General features: G+C 50.9%; 1 protein-coding gene and 1 long non-coding RNA gene across 3 annotated transcripts in view; one reads left to right on the forward strand and one right to left on the reverse strand.

The window, feature by feature from the left end:
- The window catches only part of LOC143652180 (uncharacterized), a 134884-nt gene extending 117046 nt beyond the window's left edge, over window positions 1-17838 (reverse strand). For both annotated transcript variants that reach the window (XR_013160470.1, XR_013160469.1), the window contains exons 1-2: window positions 17630-17838; window positions 16746-16816 (exon numbers count right to left, since the gene is read on the reverse strand). This is a non-coding gene — a long non-coding RNA (uncharacterized LOC143652180). The remainder of the gene's footprint in view (window positions 1-16745; window positions 16817-17629) is intronic.
- Window positions 1-27576, forward strand: BDKRB2 (bradykinin receptor B2). Its single transcript, XM_077123471.1, has 2 exons — window positions 1-116; window positions 25688-27576. The coding sequence occupies exon 2, from the start codon at window positions 25695-25697 to the stop codon at window positions 26757-26759; it is 1065 nt and encodes a 354-aa protein (XP_076979586.1). The 5' UTR covers window positions 1-116; window positions 25688-25694; the 3' UTR covers window positions 26760-27576.

Here is a 27576-nt window from a genome sequence, read left to right on the forward strand (position 1 = left end):
AGATGAGCTGTTCCCGCGGCTGCTCCAGCCCGGCTCTTCTGAGTGGTGGGGACATCGGGCAGCCCTGCTGGATGAGGGAACAGCCGAGGTGCCTACGTGGGCTCGCTCCGGACAAGGTGGGTGCCTGGCAGGGGCTTTGCAGGGCAGGCAGGCAGTCCCAGCACACAAGGAGGGCAGGCAGACGAAGTTCAGGGAAAGTTACTTTCCTTCCCTAGGTATAAGGGACCTGGGCAGAAGGGTCCCCAGGCAGGGGGAATTGCCTTACGGATGCGGGATTTGTTTCCCCCTGAAGCGCGGGAGCAGAACAGACCTGTGCCTGTGTGAGCGAGTTAGTGACTTGGTTTTTATAGACTCCAATTGAACGCGTCGGACTAAAACAATGAGGAGTGAGCATGGTAAGGGACGGGTGTAGGGTTTAGACTCCAGAATTTGGCTTTTCATTCGTCAGCCCTGTGTGACCTTGCTTATCCTCTCTGAGCCTCAGTTTCTCTGCCTGCAAAGTTCTTTGGTGCGTGCTGTCAGGTAGTAGCAGGGGTTAATTCTGACATAAATGGAAGAGGGTTTTGTAAATGTTGTCTGGTGTTCTCCGAGGTCGCTATTGGTGGTGATGTCATCTCAGACAGGCTTTGTGTCCCTCTCAGGGTCCTGGTTGTCCAGGACCGAGGGGTAGGATGGAGCAGTGGTTCAGAGCATGGGCTTTGCACCCGGCCCTGCCTCTCCCCTTGGTGACATTGCTGAGCAAGTTACTTTGTCCCAGTTTCCTGAGCCGTAAAGAGAAGAGCACTAAGACTTTGCAGGGTGGTTGCAAAGACTGAAATGGGTTCATGCCTGTGAAGTGCCATGTGCGCAGAAAGTGGTCAGTAAATGGCAGTCTTTATTAGAGCTGTTGAGAGCCGGCAGTTTCAAAAGTCTGGGTGGGGAGGACAGCAGCATTGTTGTCTCGGGCAGGTTGGAATGTGCCCCACTGAGTCACAGCTTGCCTGGGGCTCCTGCCAGCCCACAGGAAGCAGAGTTATGGCCCCATGTGGGGGCTGTGGAGGGGGCCCTCAGCCACCCCCAGCTCTTATTCCTTCCCTCAGGGAGAGAAGGGCTTGGGTGACTAGGGGGACAGTGAGCAAGCCAAGGACACTGGCCCCACTTCTCTGGGGCAAATGCGTCTTATGAGTTTCAAATCCTCTTCCTGGACTCTGGCAGCAGGGAGGCAAGAGTGCATCTTACAGTCAGGAGTCTCACAGGCTTGGAGGAAGGGTTTGATCCGCTCTTTTCCCCTGTTTGAGGGTGGGGGGGTAGGGGCAAGGGGAAGACGTTTTAGAAACATTGCAAATGAGAAGGTCTGTGCTGGCCATGCAGGCAGGGGCCAGGTCTCATCCCAACTCTGCCCTGAACTTGCAACACCCCTGCAATCATGTGCTCCAAGCTCCTCACCACACAGACCAGGAAGCCGGTCTCAGAGAGGGCACGTCCCCTCACCGAGCGGCCTGCTAGGTGTACCGGAAGGTGCCTCGACCCTTTCGGGACTCAGGCTTTCTTGCTGGTAAACAGGGACCGGTTCCAACGGTTTGACTGAGCCTGGATGGTGAGTGAGTCTAAGAACTTGGTTCTCACCAAATTCAATGAGACCAAGCAGGGGAGATGGCTGTGCTGTGTGGTTTGTACTGACACTGAGTGCAGCTGGATAAAAAGTTTCAGGGGCTTCCGAGGGTACTGCTAAGGGCTGCGTCCCCCTCCTCCTTGCTGTCTGTGGTCAGGGGAGGGACCACCCAAGCCAAGAGAGGTACCTGCAGACCTGCCAGGGGACTCGGTTTTCAAGATAGAAGCAGGAAGCTCATCTGTCTTGTGCACAGCTGCCTGTCTACACTGAGAATCGTGTACCATAAAGCAGGCCCCAGCCAGCATGTGCCGAATGAATGAATGGATGGACATCATTCACATGGCAGGCACTGAAAGTGCCCAGAGCAGGCCTGCATGTTACTTGGAGGATTCCAAAGGCACTTAGAATGGTTTAAATGACCAGAACTCACTAAGATTGGAGACCCTGAGTGCATCGCTTCCAACATCCACCCAGGCCAGGAATTCCCTGACCTATGAGCATCTTGTCTCACTGTGCACACTTCCAGGGATGGGGAGATCACTACTTTATAAATCGTTGACTTGTTTACTACTTTTACTTGGGAGAGTTCTGAGCATTAAAAAGTTCTTCCTTAAACTGAAGCAATATCTGTCTCCTACTTCCTATTCTTTGGGGTTTGAATGAGTCTCATCCTTATTGGTCATCTCTGAGCTAAATATCTTTAATCTGCCCTCACGAGGTCAAGTCCTGAATTCCTCCTTAAGTCCCTAAAACACACCCTCGGGTTGCCTTTCAGAACAAACCCTATGGTGTCAGGTATTTCTTTGACCATCATCTAAATGGGGTTTGTAGGGTTCTGGAGGCCAGAGAACTGGGCAACCTCTAGTGTAAAGCAGGGGGGATCAAATACCAGTTCTGGGTTCAAATTCTTCCTGTGTCTCTTACCTGCGGGGGAAGTTCTCTGACCCTCAGTCTTCTCACCTGGGCAGTGGGGGTGCCATTCCCTCCTTCTGAGTTTTGCTGTGAGGCTTAGAGCAGGTGGTGTTGGCATAGCGAGAGCAGGAGCCCAGAGAGCAGAGGTGCAGCCTCCGGAGTAGGGACAAGGCCTGAGATGGGCTTACTGGACGTTATCTTTGTGCTGCAGGGGGGCGGTAGCCCCCATGGGTCTGGGGGTTTTCCAGGGAAATGAAACCCCAGCAGGAACCTGCTCTGGTCCCTGGGCAAGGGCATCTGTGGGCAGCAAGAGAGGAGCCCTTGCCCACTTCCCTTCAGGGCTCAGACTTTAAGTTTCTCTCCCAGACACCCACCCCCAAAGCACTGGGCCTCTCTGGTCTTGTCCCAGGGGAGAGGGATGGCAGTAAGTTGGGGCACAGAGAACTGGTTTCCAGGAGCCCATCCAAAACCACTTGCTAGCTGAGTGACCTCAGAAAAGTCTCTTGGCCTCTCTGGGCCTCCTGCTTCCACATCTGAAAATCAGCGGCGCCTATGCTAGACCTCTTGGGGGGCAAGGGGGGCGGAGTTGTAAACTGTAGAGTGCAGGATGCAGCTCAATCCTGCCGCTTCCCTGGTATTAGGGTGCTGCTTGTTCCAACGATGCCCCTTCTCCTTTCTCCACTCTCCAGGGTAGGCACAGCCTGGTGGCACAGACCAGTCGTTCTCAAACTTCTTTATACATCAGAAGCACCTGAAAGCTGGCCTCCAGCAGGTGTCTCCTGTGCATACCCCCACCCCCCAGACTCTGATTTGGGGGCCTAGGGGCCCAAGGACTTGCTGAATGCATCTGGGGTGTCGAAGCAGTTGGGTCTCAATCCACAGCGAGACAAGCCAACATACTAAGGGCTCTCCGACGGGCACAAACTTGAGGGGAACCAGGCCCTGTCCTGCCAGGGCCCCAAAGCTGCCCTCCCCAGGCCCTTCCCCCATAGCCGAGAGATTTGGGGCCAAGTTCTTTTCCTACTGGCCGGCAGGCACCTTCTTCTCCTGTGCCAGGTGCTGAGGGCTCCATCCCTCCCCACCTCCTCTCAGGATCCACCGGCAAAAATCTCCCTGAGAACAGCTCACATTGAGCTCCCCTTAGACGTGGGGTTAGGCCTAAAGATTTGGGGGAGCATCAAGCTCTTTGGCCTCCCCCTCCCCACTACAGTTCCCTTGAGGGAGAAGTTGGGGCCTTGCCCCACCCCCGACACCAGCCAGGTGCTGGGTGCTTACTGCACAAGGCGGAAAATATGCCTGCAGGGGCTGAGCTCTGATGGCAGAACTTCTACCTCGGCTGGTGGGGAATGGGAAGCCGTCTTAGGGTCTTTCCCAGAGCCCCTGAAACTGCACCACATGGCAGCACCTTCCCAGCACAGTTCCTGGGAAATCCCACTGGGGATGGGAGCGGTGTGGCCTCTCAATGCCCTGTGGGGCACCATGGACAATCACCCCATTACCTACTAGTAATGTAGGGGTGGGATAAGGGTCTCTAAAGTCTCTTCTGACCTAAAACATCCAGAAACGAGTGACTGCAACCAAGAACATGGAGGTGGGGGTGGAAAGCAGGGTGAGCTTGGGAAAGGGAGAAATTCGTACACTCAGGACCCAGGCCTGGGAGCCACAGAGTATTTGTAGATGCCAAAATCGCAGGAAAGGGAGACTGGGAAATGAATTCGGTCGACTGGGTAATAGACCCCCAGGTGCCCACCACTGCTGCTTCTCCTCCTCCTTGCTCCTCCCCAGCCTTCTTGCTCCTCCTCTCCCTCCTCCCTCCTCCTCCTTCCACAGGCAGCTTAAGGGTGTCGCGTTTGGAAACAGGCGTTTGGAAACAGGCTATGAGGTTGAATCCCACCCCCTCTCGTACTCAGCACTGCGATCTTGGGCAAGTGACAGCCTCTTTGTGAACGAGTTTCTTCATCTGTAAATGATCACAGACTTGGAAACTACAGCAAAAAACAGGGTAGCCCCCTGAGTCTCAGGCTGGAGGCGTCATGGTGTAGCCAGCTCTGGCCTACTGCACGGCTAACAAAAGGAACGAAATAGCCCTCTCCGTGTTGGCACATGGTAGTCTCCAAGTGCCATTGTGAAATGCAAACTGGCGAGGGAGCCTGCAGATCCACCCATGTATCTGTGCTTTGATCCTATACACTGGTCTCAACCTGAGAGCCCCAAGCCAAACAGGCTCAAAGATATGCTAAATATTGAGTCAGCCGTGTTTCCAAAGACAGGAGTCAGCATTTATAAGTTGGGATACTTCACAGGAAAATCCAGATTTGCAGCTTCTCTGGATATTCTCTAGGTAGTTCTGACAAGGCTGGGCCTGAGTTCCCCAGCCAGCCACATGCAGCTGTCCCTGTGGTGGGGCCTCATCTGCTCTGAACCCCAACCCTCCCTCACCCTGGCAGACCCTGTAGACATTGAATTTGGGGCCCTGCTTTATACCTTGTGACCTTGAAAGGCAGGAAAATGGAGGCAGACCTGAGCTGATTACAACCTAGAGAATGAACCTTCTCTGAGTAGTTACAAGGGCAAGGACGGGGGAGGGAGCACCGGCTCTCCCACAACACATACCCGGCTACCCACATGTTCGCATTGCCCAACCAGCTCACTAGAAAGAAAATCCCATGAATTACAGGAAGAGAAAAACAACTCCCCACACCAGGCTCTGGGGACTGAATTAGAAAATCAGATTGTTCTGAAACTGTAGCACTCCTTCAAGATGGAGTGGTTCCCAGGCCTAAAGCAGGAACATCTAATGTTTCAAGTTAGAATTATACAGGGTCTGATTCTTTCAAATTAATAAAGGGAAAGGATGGCCTGAAACTGAATCAAAACTGAACTATCCAGGGTTGCTAAGTCTACCAATCTCTCCCATGCCTCTGGGCCTCCATTCATGCTGTTCCCCCTTCTAAGTTACTTTTCCTCACCCTTCTCTGGCTTCTTCATCTGCTTAATTCCTACTCAGCATGGAAGGCCCAGCTCAAAGGGGTCATCCCTTCCAGGAAGCCTTCCACACCCTTCCCCCTCAGGGCTGGGTCCCTCCTTGGTGGCTCCACAGCCACCTGTGTCCCCTCAGAGGCAGCATTTGCCACTTTATGCATCTGTCTCTCCCAATAATGTGTAAACCTCACTCTCAAGAGCAGGACCTTGTCTTATCCATCTGTCTCTCCTCTGCCAGAAAGTCAGGGGGCGGTGGGGAGGGAGCCTGACTGCACCCTTGCCACCCACCAGGAACCCACAAGTGTTCCTCATAATGGACCTGCCATGTAGGTGCTTCTGTCCCACTTGATAGTTGAGGAAATTGGGCCTCTGGAGGGGAAACAGAGCACAGTGGAGGCTGAGCTGGGATTCAAACCTGGCCTGGCTCTGCCCCTCTTAACTGCTGGCCTCCCTTCTGGGAGGACGCAGGACCTCCAAGGTTGAGGGTGGTAAGGAGGCCAGCTGCGGTGGGAGGGAGGGAGAAAGGCTGAGAGCTTGCTCAGATGGCACCCTCCAGGCTCGCTTGTTACACAGCAGGTTGACCTCACTTGCCAGAGTTAGCGTGGCTCAGATGGCTGCCGAGGTGGCAAAACACTGCAGGGTGGCTTGAGTTCCAGCCTCTCCTTGCCCCACCCTCTATTTCCTCCTGAAACTGAGCTCTCTCTATCTGTCTTACCTCCCTCAAAAGATGAGAAAAGGATGAGCTTTCCCCAAAAACATCCTGAACGTATCTTTGAATTGCAAAGAGAAAAAGTACCCAGATTCAGGGGGTGCCGGGGGAGGTAACATACAAAGGAAAAAAGTCAGGCTGGCTTCAGGCTTTTCTGCAGCCACAAACACATCAACGGCAACAGCGGAGCATCTAGAGACTTTGGAGAGAAAGCAGGCTGTAACAGCAGATGGCCTTGCATGGGTGAGGACAACAGCAAGGCACGCTCACAAGACGTGCCAACCCTATAACCTTCATGGAAAAGTCCCTGGAAGACAGGATTCAGCTGAACCAAAATTAAGAACAGAAAATGGAGACACCAAATTCATGGAGTCGGTTAAATTCTGTGATTGGGGGTGGATTCTGTAGCCCCGCAGGAAATTTCATCTTCCTGGAGCTTCCCTCAGCAGCACCTTGGCTTATTGAGAGCCCGCCAGCAACACCTGCCCAGGACTGGTTGTTGGATAAAACGGGGAATCATTTAAGAAATGGTTCATGAATTTCACATTTCAAATGTGACCAATGAATGGTCACATTTCATTTTAATTTAAAAACATTATTTTGTCCTTATTTACTAGTTTTTATTTATGCAAGGCCCTTCCTTTGATTGGGGTTGGCCTGTTTTCTTTCTGACATAAACTAACGCATAATCATTCTCTATAAAAATAAACCTAGAATGAGAAAACACTTGGCTTGTTCAAGAAGTTTTATTGCAAAAGTAGTATGTGTTATTCCTAGAAAATCTGGAAACCACCCCAAAGAATAAAGAAAACCTAAGAGCGACCTGTGGGCCCGTGCTCAGAGGCAACCACCACCTGTTACAATTTGGTATCTTTGTCTTCCCAGTTGTTTTCTACATGTCGTGCATGCAGTTTAGTTCCCAGTTATTTTCCTTGACATGAGAGCATTCTTTCATTTTTAGTAAGCTCCTTAGAGCATCATTTTCATGCCTGCTTAATGTCCATTGCAAAGATATGGAGTCAGGTATTTAACCAGTTCCTTGGCCCTAAAATTTAGGTTGTTTCCTTCTGTTTTACACTCTTAAAAATGATGATGATTATCTCTGCGCTTGAAGCTTTTCCTGTCCTTTTTGAGTGTATTCAGAAATACCAAGCAAAAACTGTTAGGTTCTTGATATGTTCTGCCAAACTATGCAAAAAATGGAATCTTCCAGAGATTGGTCTGGGGCCCACTCAAACCCCTCCTAACACGGGGACCTGCTCAGAGAAGTCATCAAAACCACAGCTGCCTGCCTCCCTCAGTCTGTGACTGGCCTATTAAATAGTTGCAAACATAAAAATAACGTCATCTTGGCTCCAGGGATCCTGCAGGAACCCAGGACAGGCAGCCAAAGACAATTCCTTGCAGACAAGGGAGCTAGCATCTCATTCAGATGCAAATTCCGACAAATAGTAATAGCTAATATTGATTGAGCTTCCACTACTAACCATCCCATTGTACCAATGAGGAAACTGAAGCTCGGAGTGGTAAGGGACCTGCCAGGAAGCAGAGACACAGAACTGTGGCCTGCATTTCCCCTGTGTCAGGTTTCCTAGCTGCAAGGGGAGGCTGAGCACGGGGCCTACCTCACTACCTGGCTCGGGACTTGCAGGTCAGGGAGTGGGGCATGCTGGAGGATTTGGTTTCTGGGCCCCCAAAATGTGAATGGCGGGGGGACTAAGGAAGCTCATGTATGCCATGATCCCAGCTCAGGGATTGGGACTTTTCCACCTGCCTTAGCACCAGAGAGGCTATGTCACCAGGCCCCAGCGTGTGGCATCGGCGCTAGGCAGGATCTCCAAAGGCCCCTGGTGCAAACCATGGTCCCTCTGTCCAGGGTTCCATAACAGAAATAACCATGCTCCTCTGTTCCTTCTCCTGTGAGAGAAGGGGTGTAACAGCACAGACTTTGAGTGGCCCAGAAGGTTCCAATTGAATTTTGCCACACATAGCTGTGTGGCCTCCAGCGGTTATCTGCCCTCTCTGAAGTTCATTTTCCTACAAAAAGTGGATGGTGTTACACCCAGTTAGTATCTCTCCTACAGTGCTACCTGGAGAATTAAGAGAGACAGGCAGGTGCTTCTCTGACATATAGTTGGCACCTCCAGTACCTCCACATCACATTCATTTAATGTATCTGTACTCTGACCAGAAAAGGTTGAGGAATGGGGGTGGGGGGCTGCCATGGCATGAGTCAGGGTGGCCCTATATGGCCCTAGGATTTAAATTTATAGAATCTAGAATGCCTTGGACCAAATATACCAAAAATATTGCCCATTCTTTACTTGAATTCCTCCAGTGGAGGCATCACTGGCACACAATTCTGTCTTCCATATGGGATGGCGGCTGCTGTAGGTGACAAGGAACTCACTACTGCTAAAAGTAAGGCTCAATTCATTAGACGTTCATTAGGCAGGTACCACATCCAGGCCCAGGGGTTCAGAGATGCAAAGTCATTATTCTATGCTTGAGGGGCTGCAATGTGGCAGCCAGGAAGGCTGCAAAGAAAAAGAAATTGTGTATGTGTGTATGTGTGTGGGTTGTTTATGTGTGTATGACTGGAATGTCTACTAATGAAAAAATCACTACAATTCTGAGACCCACTCAGGCACCAGGGTGGACAGATTTAAGAAAACTGGCAATCAGGCTATCACTGCTGGAAGGGACTTAAAAATAATCTGTGTAACCACAACCCACCAGTCCCCCTTGCTCTGAAGATGCGAAAAACAAGGCCCAGAGAGGGAATGTCATCTGCTCAATAATAGCAATAATTAATAATATCAATGACAATAGCAACAGAACAGCAGCGTCGGCTCCAAGCCTGCCCTGTGCTAAGCATACAGGGTTAGTAATCGTACCTACCCGATAGGATGGTTGGTGGGTTATGGGAATGAATTCATGGGAAGCACTTGGAATACTGTTTGGCATGCAGTAAGCACCACCGCCCCCCAGATGAAGCTATTATTATATCCTGCGGGATGACATGCAGCAGGCATTCACAAACAGGTTGAATGAATGAAGTGTAAACAGGGAAGTGCTTTGTAAATTCAGGTGCAGATCTGTGAACTTCACGGTGCTGCCAACACCCCCCAACACCATCCACAGTGGCTGTCCTGTCTCCAGCCCAGGTATGTCCCATAGATCCGGATACCCCAACTTCAGGGCTACAAAACAAGCCGTGAGGGGAAGGGCGACTTCAGAGGACATGGAGTGGCTGGAGAAAAGGCTGAGCCAAGGGGCAGGGGCAGGAGGAGGACAGTGTTGGGACAGATGGGGAGCTAGACTTAGGAAGGAAGAGGGTAAAGCCAAAGGTGAGGAAGAATAGGAAAGACTAACCATTTCAGCGGGCGGAAGGGGTTGAGAGCACAAATTCCCAGAAGCAGGCTGTGCACACGGGTAACCAGGAATAACTACCCAGCATTTGAAATGTAGCGAATCCAAATAAAGTTGTCAGGTGAGTGGAAAATTTACACTGATTTCAAGAACGTGGTAAGAGAAAAATAATATAAAGTAAAAATCATCAATGATTTTTTTATATTAATTATATGTGGACACGATAACATTTTAGATATACAGACTTAAAAATATCATTAAATTAATTTTATCTATTTCGTTGTTAATGTGGCTACTAGGAAATTTAAAATTACTTATTGGCTCCCTTTATATTTTATTGAACAACACTGCTCTATGCTGTGGGAAACTATAGAACAAACAACTGGGATTCTTCAACAAATAAATAGCAAGGAAAAAAAAAGAAAAGGATGAGAGATGGTGGGAACCAGTAGATAAATGGAAAGTTATAAGACATACCAATCAACCTATGTGTGAAGTCATTTGGATTCCGATTCAAGCAAATTAATTGTAAAAAAAAAAAGAGTATGATATTTATGAGACAATAGGAAATTGGAGCCCTGCCTGAGTGACTGATGCTATTAAGGAATTATTGTTGATTTCTTTTAGGTATGATAATGGTTGGGTGTCTATGCTCTTTGAAATGAATTTATCTTTTAGAGAGGCATCCTGAAATATTTATTTATCAAATGACAGATGTTCAAGATTTACTTCAAATAATACAGGCAGATGGGGTGGGTGTGGGTTTGGATGACATAGACTGGCCACGAGTTGGTCATCACTGAAGCTGGGTGATAGGAACATGTTGTTGAATGATGCTCACCAGTCAACTTGTCTACACATTCAAAATTTTCCATTATAAAAAGTTTTGAAAAGGAAAATCTTGAGGCTCTGACCCAGACCTCTCGGTCCAAATCCCAGCTCTACCACTTACTAGCTGTACTCAGTTTCCTCATCTATAAAATGGGAATGATAATAACAGTCCCTACATCACAGGTGGTGTCTGTAATGCACTTAGAACAGTATGGAAACACACTAACAAAATAAAAGAAATGGAAATATGATGTAGGCACTTTATACCAGTCCCTACAATATCCCGCTTGGAGGAGGTAATCCCCATTTTACCAAGAGGCTACGTCACCTGCCCCAGGTCACCCAACCAGTAGAGGCAAAACCAAGATGATGTGAGCCAGGTCTGCCTGGCTTCCAAGTCCAGGCTTGATTTGAATACCTGTGCTCAATCTCAGGGCTCAACCTTGCCTGTCCTCTCTGCTCCTCTGGTCATGAGATATTGGAGGGACTCTCCTCTGCAGATCAACTTAGTAAGATGCTTCCGTGCCTTTCTAGAAAAGGTATAATATTGTCATAATTCCAGAGCTCTGGCAGGTAGACTGCTTGGATGCCAAAGGGCTCGGCTTCCCAGAGGATTTGGGCAGAGGGAAGAGGATCACATGGCCAGGGTGAGGCTCTGACTTGGGCAGGGCTGTGGGAAGGCTTGACAGGGTGGGGCTGGGACCAGGGATCCTTGGAGGCTGCGGGGAGAAACCTCTTCTCTGCCACACTTGGTGAAAGGGAACTTGCTAAGACTGACTCATTCCACCCATCCCTATTTGAGGCTTTGGATGCTAAGGAGTAAAGAGATGAGCCCCTGAAGAGGCAGTGGGCTGATCTTATTGCCTCTGCTTACATGCTCCTCAGGACAGAGAGCTCACTGCTTCTGCATGGCATTGTTGTAGAAAGGTCATAGGAATCTAATCAACAAATGATGGCCCAGAGATGCCAGGGTGTGCCTGGTACTCAGTGATGAAAGCAGGACTAGAATCCCCAGACTATACTCCTTCCACCTCTTTGCTGTTGAATCTCAGACTAGGGAGGGATCACTACTGCCTGAGAAGTCAGGAAAGGCTTCTCAGAGGAGGTGACATTTGGGGTGGTCCTTGAAGCATGGCCCTAGGATGGTGCTTGATGTCCAAATTCTTTGTGGACTGCCCACTATTCCCTTGCTCTTCACTGTCATATCTTCACATTGAGCAAGGCAAACAGAGCCCAGGAATAGACATTTTTTTTTTTTTTTTTTTTTTTTTTAAAGGAAAGACAGAGAGAAGGAAGGAAGGATAGAAGGAAGGAAGGAAGGAAGAAAGGGAAACATTTTTTCTTGTTTTTATTGTATTTTGTTTTTCCGTTTTTTGTTACATGGGCTGGGGCCGGGAATCGAACCGAGGTCCTCCGGCATAGCAGGCAAGCACTTTGCCCGCTGAGCCACCGCGGCCCGCCCCAGGAATAGACATTTGTTGAATGAATGGGTGATAGGATGGATGGGTGAATGGATGCATGGGTAGATGGATGGAAGGATGGAAGGAGGGAAGGAGGGAAGGATGGAAGGAGGGAAGGATGGAAGGAGGGAAAGACGGATGGATAAGCAGGAAGATTACTCCCAGAAGGTGAAAAGGCGATCATGTAAGACCCTTCAGAGTCAAGGGCTTGCTGTAGAAACACTTGAAACCCCATAGGAAAGGACAAACCTCCACCTGCCCCAACTTCCGTGTTCTCAGGGGCTCCCTTGTGTGCACATCGAGGGTACCAAGACCTCTCCTAAAACATGGCCCCAGGATCTTTTTCTCTGTGGCTGGCTGAGGGCTTCTGTTTACTGTCTTCCTCCCCCGTCTTGTAAACCAGGCTGGGTGGTAAGTGAGGTCACGTCCCATGCTTGCACATGTTGGAGAAGCTGGGCCAGCAGCCAGGCTAGCCAGAGCCTCCTTCCAGGTGCCCTCCCCTTCCTCCTCGCAGGGCCATGCCACCCCCCCACCTCCACCATGGGGGATGTCTCGGGGCTGGAGAGTCTGCGGGGAGACCCCTGATCTCATTGCACTCAGACTGAGCCTTCCTGAGGAATTGTTTTTCTGGAAAGCAAACTCCCTCCCATCTGGACCGGCAATCTTTCTTGTTTATGGGTTTTTAGTTATGCACTCTGATGAGGATTCGTATTTCCTCCCATTGTAAATTATTCACATGCTCAAGACAGGAAACCTGGAAAATGCAGGAAATTGGAAAAAGGACATCTTTACAGTCACAAGGAGAAAATTGTTTTTGATGTTTCAGTGTCCTCTACTATACTTCTGCACGGGTTTGGGGTATGAGATGTTGATTTTTAAACATATTTCCCATCAGGCATCATTAGCACACAACTCTGTCTTCCATATGGTATGGATGCTGCTGTAGGATGACAAAAAGGAGCAGGGGCCTGGAAACTGGGATTCCAGGACTGGGTTCAAGGTTGAGCTCTGCCACTCGCTGGCTATGGGTTATTGGGGAAGTGCCAACCATCTCTGGGCCTCTGTATCCACCTTTGTAACATGAGGGGGTCTGATAAAATATTGATCAATCCTTCCCACCCTGATATTCCAGAATCCTGGGAAGGGTTGGTGGTAGAAGAAAGAAGTAAAGGTTAATGTGCCTGGAAAAATAATCCTATGACTCAAGTCAGATGGCCCCCCAACAATTTTCCCCAAGGATTCCAGCCCTGTCCCCAGATCTCTGGTCACCTCCAGCACCAGCCAGACCCCTAAAAGCCCACTCCAGCAGGAGCCAGGCAAGGCATTCCTTGGCTCTTGTTCCAGGCTGGCATTTACTCGCTGTGTGTCTATAGGCATCTCATTGCCTCTCTATGCCTCAGTTTCCCCTTCTGTGAAATAAAGGATAGGAGGTTCATTGGACATTTTCTTTTTAAGCATACAAACTCTTTCCTCCAATAAAATCATTTGCAGAAAGCTGATATCAAACCAAGAGAAAGAAAACATGGACATTTATGGAGCATTTAAAATGTGCCAAGTATTGTTTAAAAGCTTTATATTCTCTAACTTACTTTATCCTCACATCAACTCCACAGAGTGGATGCTATTATCATTCCCATTTAGTAAATGAAGAAATTGAGGCCCTGAGTGGTTAAGGGACTATCCAGGGTTATACTCAGCTAGTAAGTGTTAGAGATGGGATTCCCACCTGGGTGTGTATCTCACTCAAGGAAACCTCAGGTCCCTGTAGTTTTACCCTCCCTAGCCCTTCCTCTTACACACACACACACACACACACACACACACACACACACATACACACACACAGGGCTGCTCTGAGGCCACTTACCAAACCCCCCTCCAGCTCCAAACCAAAGGTGGCTGAGAAACCATAGAGCCTGGGGAGATGGAAAAGCCATGCTTTCCAGCCCTGCAGGGCTGCCAACCCCCCAGTCCAGTACAGATCCCCCAGCCAGGGACCCCCGTGTGGCCAGCAGAAGCCTGGGGCAGTGCCTGCACAAAGCTACTTCCTTTGTGGGCTGTAAATCACAGCCTACTCTCCCTCAAATATTTGAGGGGCTGGCCCTGTGCCAGGAACCTCACTGAGTGGGAGACAGTGGGTGGCCAGAGGAAGGACTTGCAGATTGGATTCATGCAGACCTAGGTTTGACTCCTGGCCCTGCTGCCAACTAGCTATGCCAGGCTGAACCATCCCAGTCACTTCTCCAAGCCCCTGCCTTGTCACCTGGAACATGGGAATAGAGATGCCTCAGCCAGGAGGCATGGTTTTGAGGGTGTAACGCTCCAGACACACAGGAAGTCCTGCCTTTTCCCTGTACCTCTACTCTGCAAATATATCTGCTAGGGAGAAAAAGAGAAATGAGGATCACCTTGCCCTCTATCACTCAATCAGTCAGTCAACAGTCATTTATTGAGCACCTACTGTCGGCATGCAACAGAGAATTAGGTATAAGCAAGAGCACAAGCAACTCCAATAGGTATGCCCTGTAAGAACATCTTAAAGGCTGGAGAGGGCCAGAGGAGGGAGAGAATTCCTCTGCTTCAGGGATGAGGTGGTCAGCTTTGGCCAGAGAAAAAGTACCAAGAGGAGTTACGATTGAGAGATTAATTGAGAGGACTTGGCTGACATGATTTGGGCCAGCTAGAATGGGCTGTCGGGAAGGGCCCCCGTAGCAGGAACTAAAACGGCATCCACAAGCAGAATTCCTCCTCTTTGGTGGAAACCTTGGCTCTGCCCACAAGGTCTTCCAACTGATTGGATCAGGCACACCAGCTTCTTGAGGATAATCTCCCCTTCTTAAAGTCAACTGATTACAGACTTTGATCACATCTACAGACTGCTTCCACAGAAATACCTGGATGAGCATTTGCTTGATTGAATACCTGGGGACTCTAGCCAGTCAAGTCCACCCATAAATCCCACCAACACAGGTGCTTACAGAAGGCTTCACAGAAGGGCTTATAATTGCACTTGCCCCAACTTCAACAGGCAGAGGCAGGGAGGGCACCCAGGCAGAGGAAGCAGCCCAAGCAAAGGCAAAGAGTGGGGAGTAAAGGAAGTGTTCTGGGGACCAGTGAGTGCCTAGAGCAACAAGGAGAGGGGTTCAAGCTGGAAGTGCTGACAGCATTCTGGGAGGATCTTCAGTGCCAGAGCAAGGAGTCAGCATTTAGATCCATGGCTAATGGGGAGCCGTTGAAGACATTTGAGAAAGAACTGGAGGAGGTCATCTCCTCATGGCCAATAACAAATTGCACAATCTGAGAGGGGCAGGTGGAGGAGTATGGCTGGGTTTAAGAAATCATCACATTTAATGGAATTGGCCAGATGAGTCTGCAAGGGAAATCAGTTCATCTCCACACTAACAATGACTAAACCAAGATTCAGAAAAGCAGGTTACTCAAGAGACACAGCTCGTCTTCAGGACACAAAGCCAGGCCTCCTGACTCCCAAGGGTCTCCTCTTCCCCTTTCCTTGAAGCTCCCTGCAGGGAGCAGCTACCTCTAGCTGAACTGATGAAAGAAGCAGGTCCATCCAGGGTCCCATAATACCTGCTGTCCCCAGACCAGCTGGTTTCTTTTAACTCATCAGATCGCACAAGCATTCATTAGGCACTCACCTTGTGCTAGGGGTGAATACCTCTACGTGTTCCCATTTGCACTCTCCTAGTACAACCCATTTTAAAGGTTAGGAAACTGAGGCCCAAAGTTGCATGGTTGGCAAAGGCAAGGTTTGAGCACAGAGCCTCAGTGTCCCAGCAAGCAACAGCCCCAAGGGAACCCTTCTAAGGTATGCCACCATTTTCCTCCACGGAGCTCAGACTTTTCAAGCAGCTTCTCATTTTCTCATCAGTTCATTCGGGGATGAGCACAGGGTCCAGGCCAGAGTGAGAGGTCAGTCCACAGAGGCTCGCGACACAGCGAGACAATAGCTTGGTTTGAACAGTGGGAAACTGTGCCTCAGCTCTTCTGTTCAGCAGGTGTGCCTAACTCCCAGATTCCAAGGGGTCCGTGTGGACCTGGGGCCCCTAAGGGCCCGCTGCAGCTGCCGCCTCCACCCTCACCAAGGACGGCTCAGTGGCCAGTGAGGTGGCTCCTAGCTGTGGACACATGTTCACGAGACCCCGGGATATGAAAGGACAGTGAGATGTGGAATATGAAAAGGCCTGGGGTTAGCGAGAGAACTCTGGGTGATCTGAATATTATTTTTAAATGCTCTTTACCATGGTTACATTATCTTTTCAAACAAAAAGGAAAATGTTAAACTTCTTAAATTAAGGAGTGGTTTTAGAGAGTCAGAAAATGCCTGTTCGTTAAAATGGCAAAACCCAATGGGGGATGGTGTGGGGGTTGGGGGGAGTGGAGAAGGAAAGCACGTGGGATTGAATCATCTCCCCATAAAAGGGCAGGAAAGCAGCAAGAGGGCCCGTGAGGCCCAGGCATCTGAGGGGGGATGGGGCCAGAGCCAGATAAGCATGCCCTGTCCTGGAGAGATAGGGATGGGTGAGGCGCTCGGCTCCCCCAGGTCCCCCACCCCCGCCCCCTCTCCCCAGTAACTGTTTCCAAAACATTCCAGGTCTGTAACGTACTCAGAGCCTGGAAGGGCCTGCACGCAGGTGCCTAGGGTCCCATCGGATTCTCTGACTCAGCTCCATTCAGGAGTTCCTGAAATGAAGTCTGGCTTCCCAGAACCCCATCCTTCCCCCACAGAACCCCAGGGAAAAGGAGGAAAGGGCCCCTTGGGGTCTCTGTGCTGGTGCTGGCGTTCCTCAGCCTGCTGTCAGTACACTTTACGAGGCGACATCGCCACCACCCTCCACCTGCCCCGGCATCCACTGCGCCTGGAGCTTACCTGGGTGTCCGTGCATAAGCAGATCCTTACTCATGCGTGTGTAAACCAGAATGCAGAGGAAAACATTTACTCTAGGAAAAATGTCCAGAAAAGAGTTCTGAGCTGGGATACCGGCGGGAAGCCTTGTCTCTAATTTCCTGGGTGATCTGACAGATTGTACTTGTTTGTGGTGCAAATATTTTTCAAGAGTTTAGGATGTGCAAAACACAGTGTGGGGTACAAAGGTGAGCAAGGCATGGGGCCTTCCCTCTGAGGAGACTGAATCTGATGGGACAGACAGACATACACGGCTACACCTCACATGCGCGTATCACATGAACACGTAGCTCACATACACACGTCACCCACACACACCTTATACACCTCACACACGTCACATGCACACCTTGCAGACACACACACAGCTCACACAAATATACCTCACACACCTCACACACATATATGCAGCCCACACACACCTTACATGCACACCTCACACACATGTGGCTTACACATACATACCTCACACACCTCACACACATATATGCAGCTCACACACACCTAACATGCACACCTCACACACATGCAGCATACACATATGTACCTCACACACCTCACACATATATGCATCTCACGCACACAGCTCACACATGCACTGTGAACACACAGTTCACACTCATACACCTCATACACACAGTTGACACACCTCACACACACACACACATACACACCTCATGCACACAGCTATCATAGAGTGGATGCAAAAGGCCAAAGGGGAGCATCCCCCTTGCACAGAGGGTGGGAGCCAGTGTTCCCAAGGGCTTCCCCAGAGCAGAGGCTTGCACTGTCCCAGCCACACTCTCTCCTCTCCATCCAGCTGTGGAATCCACATCTGAAAACCTCACCTGGGTCTGTGAGCCAACGAGCAGGCCAGGTAGAAGGGGCTCCCCCTACCTCCCACCTCCAGGGGAGGGGGGCAGAAGAGGGGGCATCTGGGGCCCCATCCCCTCTCCAGCGATGTTGGAAGAGTCACTTCATAATGAACAGCCTCCCCTGTGCGCTGGCTCTGCCCACTGTGGGCACCGTGACACGCATTTCACTTGTACTGACTCATCTAAGCCTCACAACAGCCCAGGCAGGCAGGGGCTACTTTTACGCTAGCCCTCGTTTGACAGCTGAGAAAAACAAGGCACTGTGAGGTTATGTAACAAGTCCAGGGGAAAGAGGATTCACATCCAGGGCCTGGCTCCAGAGCCCGTAGCCCCACCCGGCAGCCTGCACGGCCCCTGTTTGCAAAACAAGCTTCCAGCTACGTGCTTTAGGACTGTGTTTCCCACATTGGGTCGTTCCACGGCCTCAGTTTCTGTCATATCTATGTCACCTGTGCCATTATTTTAGTTAATGTTGACATACTCTTTAACCGTAGCTTCACATCACTAGCTTAAATGGAAAATTCATCTTATTTGTCATAAAAAAGTAAAAATAAATACAAAGTATAAGTGATGGTATTAAAGTCTGGCTAGATTCTGGGGGCCAGCAAAGGCTCTGAGCCTGCTGTCTTCGTTGAAGAGGAAGAGGCGAAAACGTTAGCAAGATGTGTTAGACACGCCACCTGGCTGAGACGGTCTCCTTGACCTAATTAGAATGCGCGATTAACTGATCTGAGACTACTCACTACTGCGCCTACAGCCCTGACTTTGGAAATACCGCCCAGTTCCACCACACAGCCACAGAGCACTGGGCCTGTGTCAGCTGCCAGCTCAGGCCACGATGTCGGGGGACTTCCATACAAGGCAAAGCCGGCCCTCGAGAAAGTCAGAGGCCTCTCAGACATGGAATTTGGGGGAACCAAAATAGGTTTCCTCTGAGGCTGCAGTGGAATTTACTTATTCCTTTAGCTCTGAGATCCAGTGTTTATATGATTCAATGAAGGGAAATACTTTTCAAGTAAGTCTTCTTGGATACAATTCCGAGGGAGATCAAGCCCCAGTGAATCAGAATGGCATTGGCTGCTTCTTCTAGAGCATCAGTTTGAAAAAATGAGGGGGAAAGCCCCAGCGGCAGCGTCATCTTCCTCATCCCCACCCCGAGAAGCAGAGCCTGTGAGGGGCTTGGAGACAGGCCAGCCACCCCCTGGCTCTGGAGATGGGGAAATCAAGGCCCAGAGAGATCAAGGGCCACCCTCAAGTCACAGACGCCTGACCACTGCACCGTCCAGGACTGCTGTACTCGCTTCACTCCCCCCACATTTCTCTAAAGAGTCTTCAGACTCTGACTTCAAAGTCCAGGATGCGTTAGTCAGGGCTCCAGCAGGAAAGCCGGGTGATAAGAGGAGAATTTTCATTCACAGGGTAAAGACAGAACCACCAAGAGGCAAGCAGCGTATCAGGGCTGGGAAGCAAAGGCCTCACCCCCCAGTGCCCTGTCCCCTTGCCCAAGCCCTGAAGGAACCAGGTGACGGAGTAGTTTCCAGAATCAGGAGACAGAGAGGCTGGTGGGTAAGGGCCCCTGATAGGCACTGGGAAATTTTGGTCAAGGCGTGGCCAGCCCCTAGAGGCACCAAAGGAAGTAGCTGGGGCATCAATATCCCATCCTCACCCTCCTCCCGCCCTCAGTCTCAGGCTGGTGTCCCCACCCTGTGGCCAACCCCCACAGGAAGCCAGGGAACTAAAGAGCCCACGGTAGAGTTCCTAGGGGCAGGGTCCTGGGCAGGGAGGAGAAGCCAGAGAGTGTTGTGGGCAGCACCTGGTGGCTCTCCAGCCAAACATCGCAACCTAGGGCCAGGGCAGAGAGCAAAGCAGATGGAGAGAACCCACCAGAGTCTGCTTTGACCCCTAAGTCCTCCCCTCCTGTGCCTTAAAAACAGTCTGCTCTCTGCCCATCCGGACAGCAGAGTAGTGTTCCCCAAAAAGCTGAGAGAAAAAAAGCCCTCAACTTTGTTTTGAAAATGAGAGCTATGTTTATAACCATCAGCAAGCAATTAGGATCTAGCTGGGCCGATTTGGCCAGATCCAGACACATCCGCTCAGGTAGACCCATAGAGGAGCCCAGTGAGGAGACACAGGACATGCAAGGGGAGCCAGGCTGGGAGGCCCCGCGTTGGCTGGGAGGTCCTGCAGCTGGGCAAAGCAGCCAGAGAATGAGTTGCAGGAGGAGGGCAGGGAGAGGCCTGCCTTTGCTGCCCGCCCCCCCGCCCTGATTGCCAGCACCTAAGAGATGCTCAATAACTGTTTTCAAAGAATGAATTAGTCAAACACATGATCTCCAACTCCCAGTGACTTTCCCTTCCATGGCCCAGCAGGGCTCCTCGGAAAGGCAAGCTACCGGGATAGAAAGGGCTTTGCACTCACTGCATACCTGGCAAGTTCCAAAATCCTAATCTCAGCTCTGTCTTGGGGCTCATGTAAACCCTTTCCGGTGTTACTTAAGTATCTTCCATATCGTCTCCTATTTACAAGCTCAGCCTTTTCTTACTCTAATATGTTCAAATTCCCTGAACCATCACTGGCTTACCTCCAACTCTGGTATCAGAATTCAGAGAACTGGGCTTCTAGGAGCCCAGATGCCCATTGCTTGCACAGACACCTCTGGCTGAAGTGGCTAAAAGCTGGGATAGGGCAGATGTGTCGCTACCCTCATGTACAAACAACCATACACACGCATGCACCACAGCTTTTCAAACCCATCCCGGGCAGGGATCCTTGAGAAAGCACAGGGGTAGGAGCCAGAGGGCTGGGGCTTAGGCTCCACCCCAGGTTTTCCCAGCAGTGTGATTGATACAATTCACCATTCCTGTCTGGGCCTAGTTTCCTGCTTTGCAAGGCAAGCCTGCAGCTGCTGCCCACCTCTCTGGGCAGGGGTGAAGTTAAATAAAAGGAAGGATTTAGAAAGACTTTCTAGCGGAAGCCCCACCTGGGCAGAAAGGCTTACACCGTCCCTCTGGGGCTCAGGTGAGGTCTGGGCTCAGAGCTTGAGAGGAAGTTCAGAACTTGGCAGCATCACCCGCCACTCAGGATTGGAAATATTCATCCATATAAATCTCTCTCATTATACCTGAAATCCCCCCTGGAGATTCCATATCTAATTCACCTCTATGACAAGGGCCAGCCCTCTCTTCTAGCCAGGCCCCTCCCCTGAGCTCCAGACTAACACTGGACCCAACAGTCACGCATGCCCCACTTGGAAGTTTAAAATGTTAACAGGTTCAAGTCTAAATTCATGATCTCCACCCCCACACCCACAACCAGCTTCCCTTTCTCAGTAGATGGAGCGCATCCTTGACACCTTCTTCACCTACATCCCCAGTGCCTCCATATTTAATCTTGTATCAGCCATGTCAACTGTAACCTCTAAGCACTCCGAAATCCACCTTCTTCGGTCTTCCTCTTGTTGAGCTTGAGCTGATGGGCAGCACCTGCTAACTGAGCTCCCTAACTGCACTCTGACCTACCCGGACCCCATCTTCCTCAGCAAACACCAGGGCCTCACACTTATTCACACCAAACTTCTTCGTGCCTCGGGGCCTTTGCACCTGCTGTTCTTAGACTTCCACATCCTCCCCTCCACCCTCATCTTCTCACTCAGTTTATTCTTGCTCACCCTCAAGTTTCAGCATAAATACCCATCCCCCTAAACTGATTTAGGATCCCATGTTATATGCTATCAGAAGACCTTTCATTTTTATTTAATAGAACTAATATCCAGTTGCAATTACTTTGTGATTGAGTCATGTCTGCTTCCCCATTGGAGTGTAAGCTCCTGGAGGCTGGGCGCTGTGCCCGTTCTCTTCCCATTATATCCCCAGCACCCAGTATATAGTAGGTGCTTAATAAATATTTGTTAAATGAATGACTAAAGGAAAAGGGGGCTCAGCAAACTCCCTTTCCCATCCCTAGCAGAGAATAAGTATGTTGTATGGACCACAGCACCCATCTAACCATCTTTTCTCCTCCAGTTAGCCCAGGAGGTACCTCGTTCATGCCCTACTCTGAGTCCAAATGTTCTCTGCCTGGAAGAGACCAATGTTCCTGTTGGTTCATGAAGACTCTGTACCCAGCACCCTTTCAGTCGAGCCAAAGGGATTCTTCAGTGTATTATTTATGGGGGACACAGGCAACCAAGAGAACACTCTGGAGATGGGGTTCAGGGATCTGAATCCTTGTCTCCTGTGTAACAGTTGAAGGAATAGGCAACGTGAAGCCCAAAGATAAAACCCCTCGGGAGGCAGGCCTGTTGGGAGCAAAGGGAGTGGGCTGTTCTGTGGGGCTCGGGGCGGAAGGAGTGGGAGGAAGCTTTTCTGGGAGTCACATGTCAGCTATCCCCAACACGTTTAGAAATGAAAGTAAGACAGTTCAACCCCCAAGTCAATACCCAAGGGTCAAACAGAGATGTGCAAGGTCATCTTGAGAGACAGAACAAACATGCTGTGGACATCCAGTAGAGGCCAGGACACTCCAGAGCAAGAATGGGGGATGGGGAGGGTAAACTGACCTGGAGCAGAGGCAGAGGAGCTGGAGGACCAATCCTCGGTTGGGCAGTGTTGGCAAGGTGCAGGGGGAAGGGGCCCCAGCTCCCAACCAGACCTCAGCCAGAGCTAAGGAGCACCAGCTTCTTGAGCTCCCAGTTCTGTACTCACCAGGCGGCCTTCTAACTGCGGCTTCTCTGAGGCAGCTACGGGCCCGGTGCCACCCACCGGGCTATCTACTCACCTGCTCAGAAACTAACAAGTCGCATGTGGTTCTACACTGCAGGCTCTAATGAGTTGGACTATGAGAGACAGTTAAGTCCCCAGGCCTGGGGCACTGAAGATAGCCGTTTTCTGTGACTGCAAAAATGAAGGCCAAAAGCTAGATGGAGGGGCTCTCCAAGGAAGATCCTACTGTCAGAGGATTCTGCAGAGGAGACTGCCAGTCCTGGCTTCCTGGGGCCTTCCTGATCTCATGCCTCATCTTTCTCAGTCTCCAGACCATCCCCAGCATCCAAGCAATCACTCCGGGGAAAGGGGAAAGGAGGCAGGGAAGATAGGGGAGGTATGTCTCAGGGTGCCACAAACCAAAGTGAGTGGAACAGCTGGGTGGTAACCTCCAAATACCTAGTTCCTCTGCTCATGAACCCTCAGTGATCCCCCAGTCACCCACAGAATCAAGTTCAGATTCCTGTCCCTGGTATTTGAGGCCCCCATGCTCTGTGCCCAGCCTCACTCCTCACCGGCACCTCTCCCATATGACCTATGGTCAGCTGAGCTAGGAGGACACCCTGGCTTGACTTCTCCAGATGCCTTCCACTCCTCTGCCTTTACTAATGCTTTTCGCCAGCCCTGGAACACCCTCCCTATACCCTCTCACCCACCCTCTCTTCCCCATTCCTCTAAAAACAAATCCACTCTCATCTCTCTAGATTCTCCCCCATTGCATGCATTTTGCACAATTTCCTTCTTGCTCATGACCCAAGGCATGTGGCTAGGCGTCACTGTGGGGGCTTGTCCCCTCCCCTCCACTGTGGCATAAACGTTGAGCAGTAGGGCGGGAAGAGCCCTGGCTCTGAATCCAGGCTGCGTAGAATCGGTGCAGTTGGACTGTCTGCAGGTTCCTCACCCATAAAAAAGGGAGTGGAAAAGAAAAGATGCGAGAGGAGCCTGCCTGCCCCAAGCAGAGGAGGTCTGAGTGCCAGAAATAAGGAAAGAGCAGCTTCCACTGGTTCTACTGAAATGAAGCCGCAGGGTGGAAGGATGCCACTCCCCCCACACACAGCCAACACACACACACAGACTCACACACATACACACACACACACACACACGTACGTCGGCAGCCCGAGCACATGGAAAATTAAAAGAGAAGACTGTAGTGGACAGAAACACTGCAAACTTCAGATCCAAATCTCAGCCCATTGCAAAATGTGCCACCCTCCCCCATCCCCATTTCTGCTCCAAATGTGGGCATCTAGAGAAAGGCTCGAGGGCCACATGCCCCAAATCAAGACTCAGGATGTGCAGAAACTGTCCAGTCAGAGGCAAGGAGGAGGGAGAAGTGTCCTACTCTCCTCCAGCCTCCTCCTTTCTGGCTCCTGTGTCTTTCCCTCCCTTGGCTGCAATGTTTGCACAGAAATGTAGTGACTTTCTGAAACGTGAATGGACAATGGCCCTTATTTCTCTCAACAAGCATGGACAGATAGCACACAGGGTCTTTTTTCTGTCCTTGATATGCAAATCTCACAGGGGCACAGCGTTCTAAACTGTCATGTTTGAAGACACATGGAAGGTTTCAAATGGCCTCCAGCCCCCAGAAGTTTCTCAAGTGCTTGAGGGAGCTGGAGAAGGAGGTAGAGAGAGGTAGTACAGACAATAATCCTGCAAGAAGAGTCCTTGGAGCACTTGTAATTCAATCCTTTCATTTTTTATTTGGAACCGTGGGAACCAGAGAGGGGAAGAGAATCCCCCCAGGTTCACACAAGAAGCCTGGTTCAAAATTGGACCTAGAAATAGGTCTGCTGACTCCCCAGTCAAGTCTTTTCTCCTCTCCCCTGAAATGTATAAATCTTGCAAAATGCTGAGGAGTCCTGGCGCGATAGGGCACAGACAGGCATCTGCCTTCAAACTGGTTCCACTGGGCCTCCCACCTCTCCCGGCCTCCTTTTTCCAGGCAGAGCTTCCTCCCTCTTTCCTAGCCCACATCACTGGACACTAGGAAAATGCCCAATTAGCCCTGTCCTCTGGACTGTGCTTTAGATTTTTCAGTGTGTCTTCATAGCCACTCTTAGATTTGAACTTGGACCAATCCTGCAATGTGAGTCAGGAAATGACTCTGAAGAAAACAAATGGAAGTCCAGAGAAGTTAAGCAATTTGCCCAATATCTATGCCTAAGATTGCAGCCCGTGTCTGTCTAACTTATCTTCTTTCTCCTAAACCCCACATCTCTTTGCTGGGGGTACAGAGGAATTAGCCTGTACAGCAACCTTCCATGTCCCCTGCCCTGGGAGTCAGACCCAAGAATGAAAGAGGAGCCAGTCATTTGATGATGATGACTCTGATGCAGGAATGAGAATTTGCAAATGATGTTGTCAGAATTTGACATCAGTTGTTTCACAAAAACACATAATTATCAGAATAATATCTAATGTTCATTGAACCTGGTGCCATTCTTGGAGCTGTTTCTTGCACGTTGTCTTGAAACCTCACCACAATCCTGGGAAGTAGATTTTGTTATTCCCATTTTACAGGTAGGCCATAGAGGTTCAGAGATGTTAAGTACTTCCATAAGGTCACACAGCTAATGACCAAAGGTGTTGGGATTTGAGCCCAAAAGGACTGTCTGGCTGTACAGCCCTGGCCCTCCCTCTCCATCATGCCCCCTCGGATCCTCCTCAATGCTTCCCTGATGGGGACATGGTTACACAGTGCTGCCCTCTGCTGGAAGAGCCTTGCTTTCCATCATGACAGATCATGGTAGAGAGACCATGATCTACCAGTCAGGCTGGAACTTCCCTGCCTGGCATGATGCCATTTTCTCTTCTAATAAATTATTCACCTATAAGCCTGCCTTTGCGAGGCTGAAAGATGACTGACTCCCCAGTCTCCCCTGGGAGGGGCCTGTGCGATAAGGAAGGAGTGCTGTGCATCCTCCCATCACAGAAGCTGAAATCGGCACCAGGACCCCAGAGCCGAGATGGCTACGCTGCTAATAGAGTCTGGCCAAGGAAAGGCCCCAGCAGAGCCAGGAGGCAAAGAGCCCAGGGTCCCAGTTAGCAGCAGATCCAGGAGTCAGGAGGATGGGGACATGGACTTCTGAGTGTGGGGCTATGGACAAGGGCCCGGGTCCACCTCTGACTCTGCCACAACCCTAGCGGCCTCCTGGACGCTTTTTGGTGAGCAGATGGGCGTCCTTCTTTCCTCTCCTTCTGTGCCAATCGTTTCTCCCTCTTGTGACCTCAAGGGGTTGACAGTCTCTTTTCCACTTTCTTTTAGCGTCAAAATGCTCAACATGACCTTGCAAGTGCTCACCCCTGCCCTTAACGCCACCTGTCCCTCCAAGGAGCCACTGGGTTGGCTCAATGCCATCCAGGCCCCGTTCCTCTGGGTCCTCTTCGTGCTGGCCGCGCTCGAGAACACCTTTGTCCTCAGCGTCTTCTTCCTGCACAAGAGCAGCTGCACGGTGGCGGAGGTCTACCTGGGGAACCTGGCAGTGGCGGACCTGGTCCTGACTTGCGGGCTGCCCTTCTGGGCCATCACCATCGCCAACAACTTTGACTGGCTCTTCGGGGAGGTCCTCTGCCGCGTGGTGAACACTGTCATCTACATGAATCTGTACAGCAGCATCTGCTTCCTGATGCTGGTGAGCATCGACCGCTACCTGGCGCTGGTGAAGACCATGTCCACGGGGCAGATGCGGACCGTGCGCTGGGCCAAGCTGTACAGCCTGGTGATCTGGGGCTGCACGCTGCTCCTGAGCTCGCCCATGCTGATCTTCCGGACCATGCAGGAGTACAGATCCGAGGGCTACAACGTCACCGCCTGCATCATCCAATACCCATCACCCAACTGGGAGGTATTCACCAACGTCCTCCTGAACCTCGTGGGCTTCCTGCTGCCCATGAGCGTCATCACCTTCTGCACGGTGCAGATCATGCGGGTGCTGCGGAACAACGAGATGCAGAAGTTCAAGGAGATCCAGACAGAGCGGAAGGCCACGGTGCTGGTCCTGGTCGTGCTGCTGCTCTTCATCGTCTGCTGGCTGCCCTTCCAGATCAGCACCTTCCTGGACACCCTGCAGCGCCTGGGCATGCTCTCCTCCTGCTGGGAGGAGCACCTGGTGGATGTCTTCACGCAGGTGGCCTCCTTCATGGGCTACAGCAACAGCTGCCTCAACCCACTGGTGTACGTGATGGTGGGCAAGCGCTTCCGGAAGAAGACACGGGAGGTGTACGGTGGGCTGTGCCAGCGAGGGGACTGCGCCTCCGGACCCGTGCAGATGGAGAACTCTATGAGCACGCTGCACACCTCCATCTCAGTGGAACGCCAGATTCACAAATTGTCATAGTGGGCGGTGAGCAGCCAGATGAGCTGGTGCAAGCGGGGCTGCTGTGGATTTTTATAAGGGTGAATGGATAGGGCTCTTCAAGATGGACTCAAGAAGGGACAGAAGGCATTCCCAGTGCATCGGCCAGTCGGTGTCTCTGGTAAAGCCCAGGGGAGCAATTCCTGCTCAGTCCCAGGACCCAAGGGTACAGCCGTAAAACAACAGAATCATTGTTCTTAGGCCCTGCAGCCTCAGGCCCAAGTTGCCCCTTTCCAGGAGTGGAGGGGGCTGGAGGCAGGCAGAGGAATGAATGACCTCCTGCCCAGCATCACAGCTCAGCTCTCCAGGACCACAGCTGCCTGGAGCTGTCAAGTGCATCCTCAGTCCCTGGCTGAATTGCTGCATTGCATTTTCCTTTACTCCACCGGCAGGCACTTTGGAGGGTAGTCTCTCAGTTTAATGAAAGATACCAGAGACCAGGATTCTGTGACTCCCCTCCTTGGTGGGTGCATGAGGAGCCTTATGGGGAAGAAGAACCTATTAAGCACTTATTGAGCACTTATTGTATACTCACATTGAGTGCCCTGCACAAGAGGGAAGAAGGAGAGGTCATAGCCTCTGTCTACCAGAGCTTGCAAACTTGCACAGGGATGAGTGGACACCTGCAGCCACCAGAAGGCTGTTCCATGGCTGAGCCAGGCTGGGGTGGTGCCGAGGGCAGAGGGGTCCTGCCTCAGCCGATAACTTGTTGCACAACTTTAAGCTAGTCAATCATCTTACCGCTGCCTCAGTTTCCACCTCTGTAAAATGAGGTCATTGTGAAGATGAAGGAGGGTTC

Source organism: Tamandua tetradactyla, chromosome 12, assembly GCF_023851605.1.
Source record: "Tamandua tetradactyla isolate mTamTet1 chromosome 12, mTamTet1.pri, whole genome shotgun sequence".
In the NCBI taxonomy this organism is placed as follows: domain Eukaryota; kingdom Metazoa; phylum Chordata; class Mammalia; order Pilosa; family Myrmecophagidae; genus Tamandua; species Tamandua tetradactyla.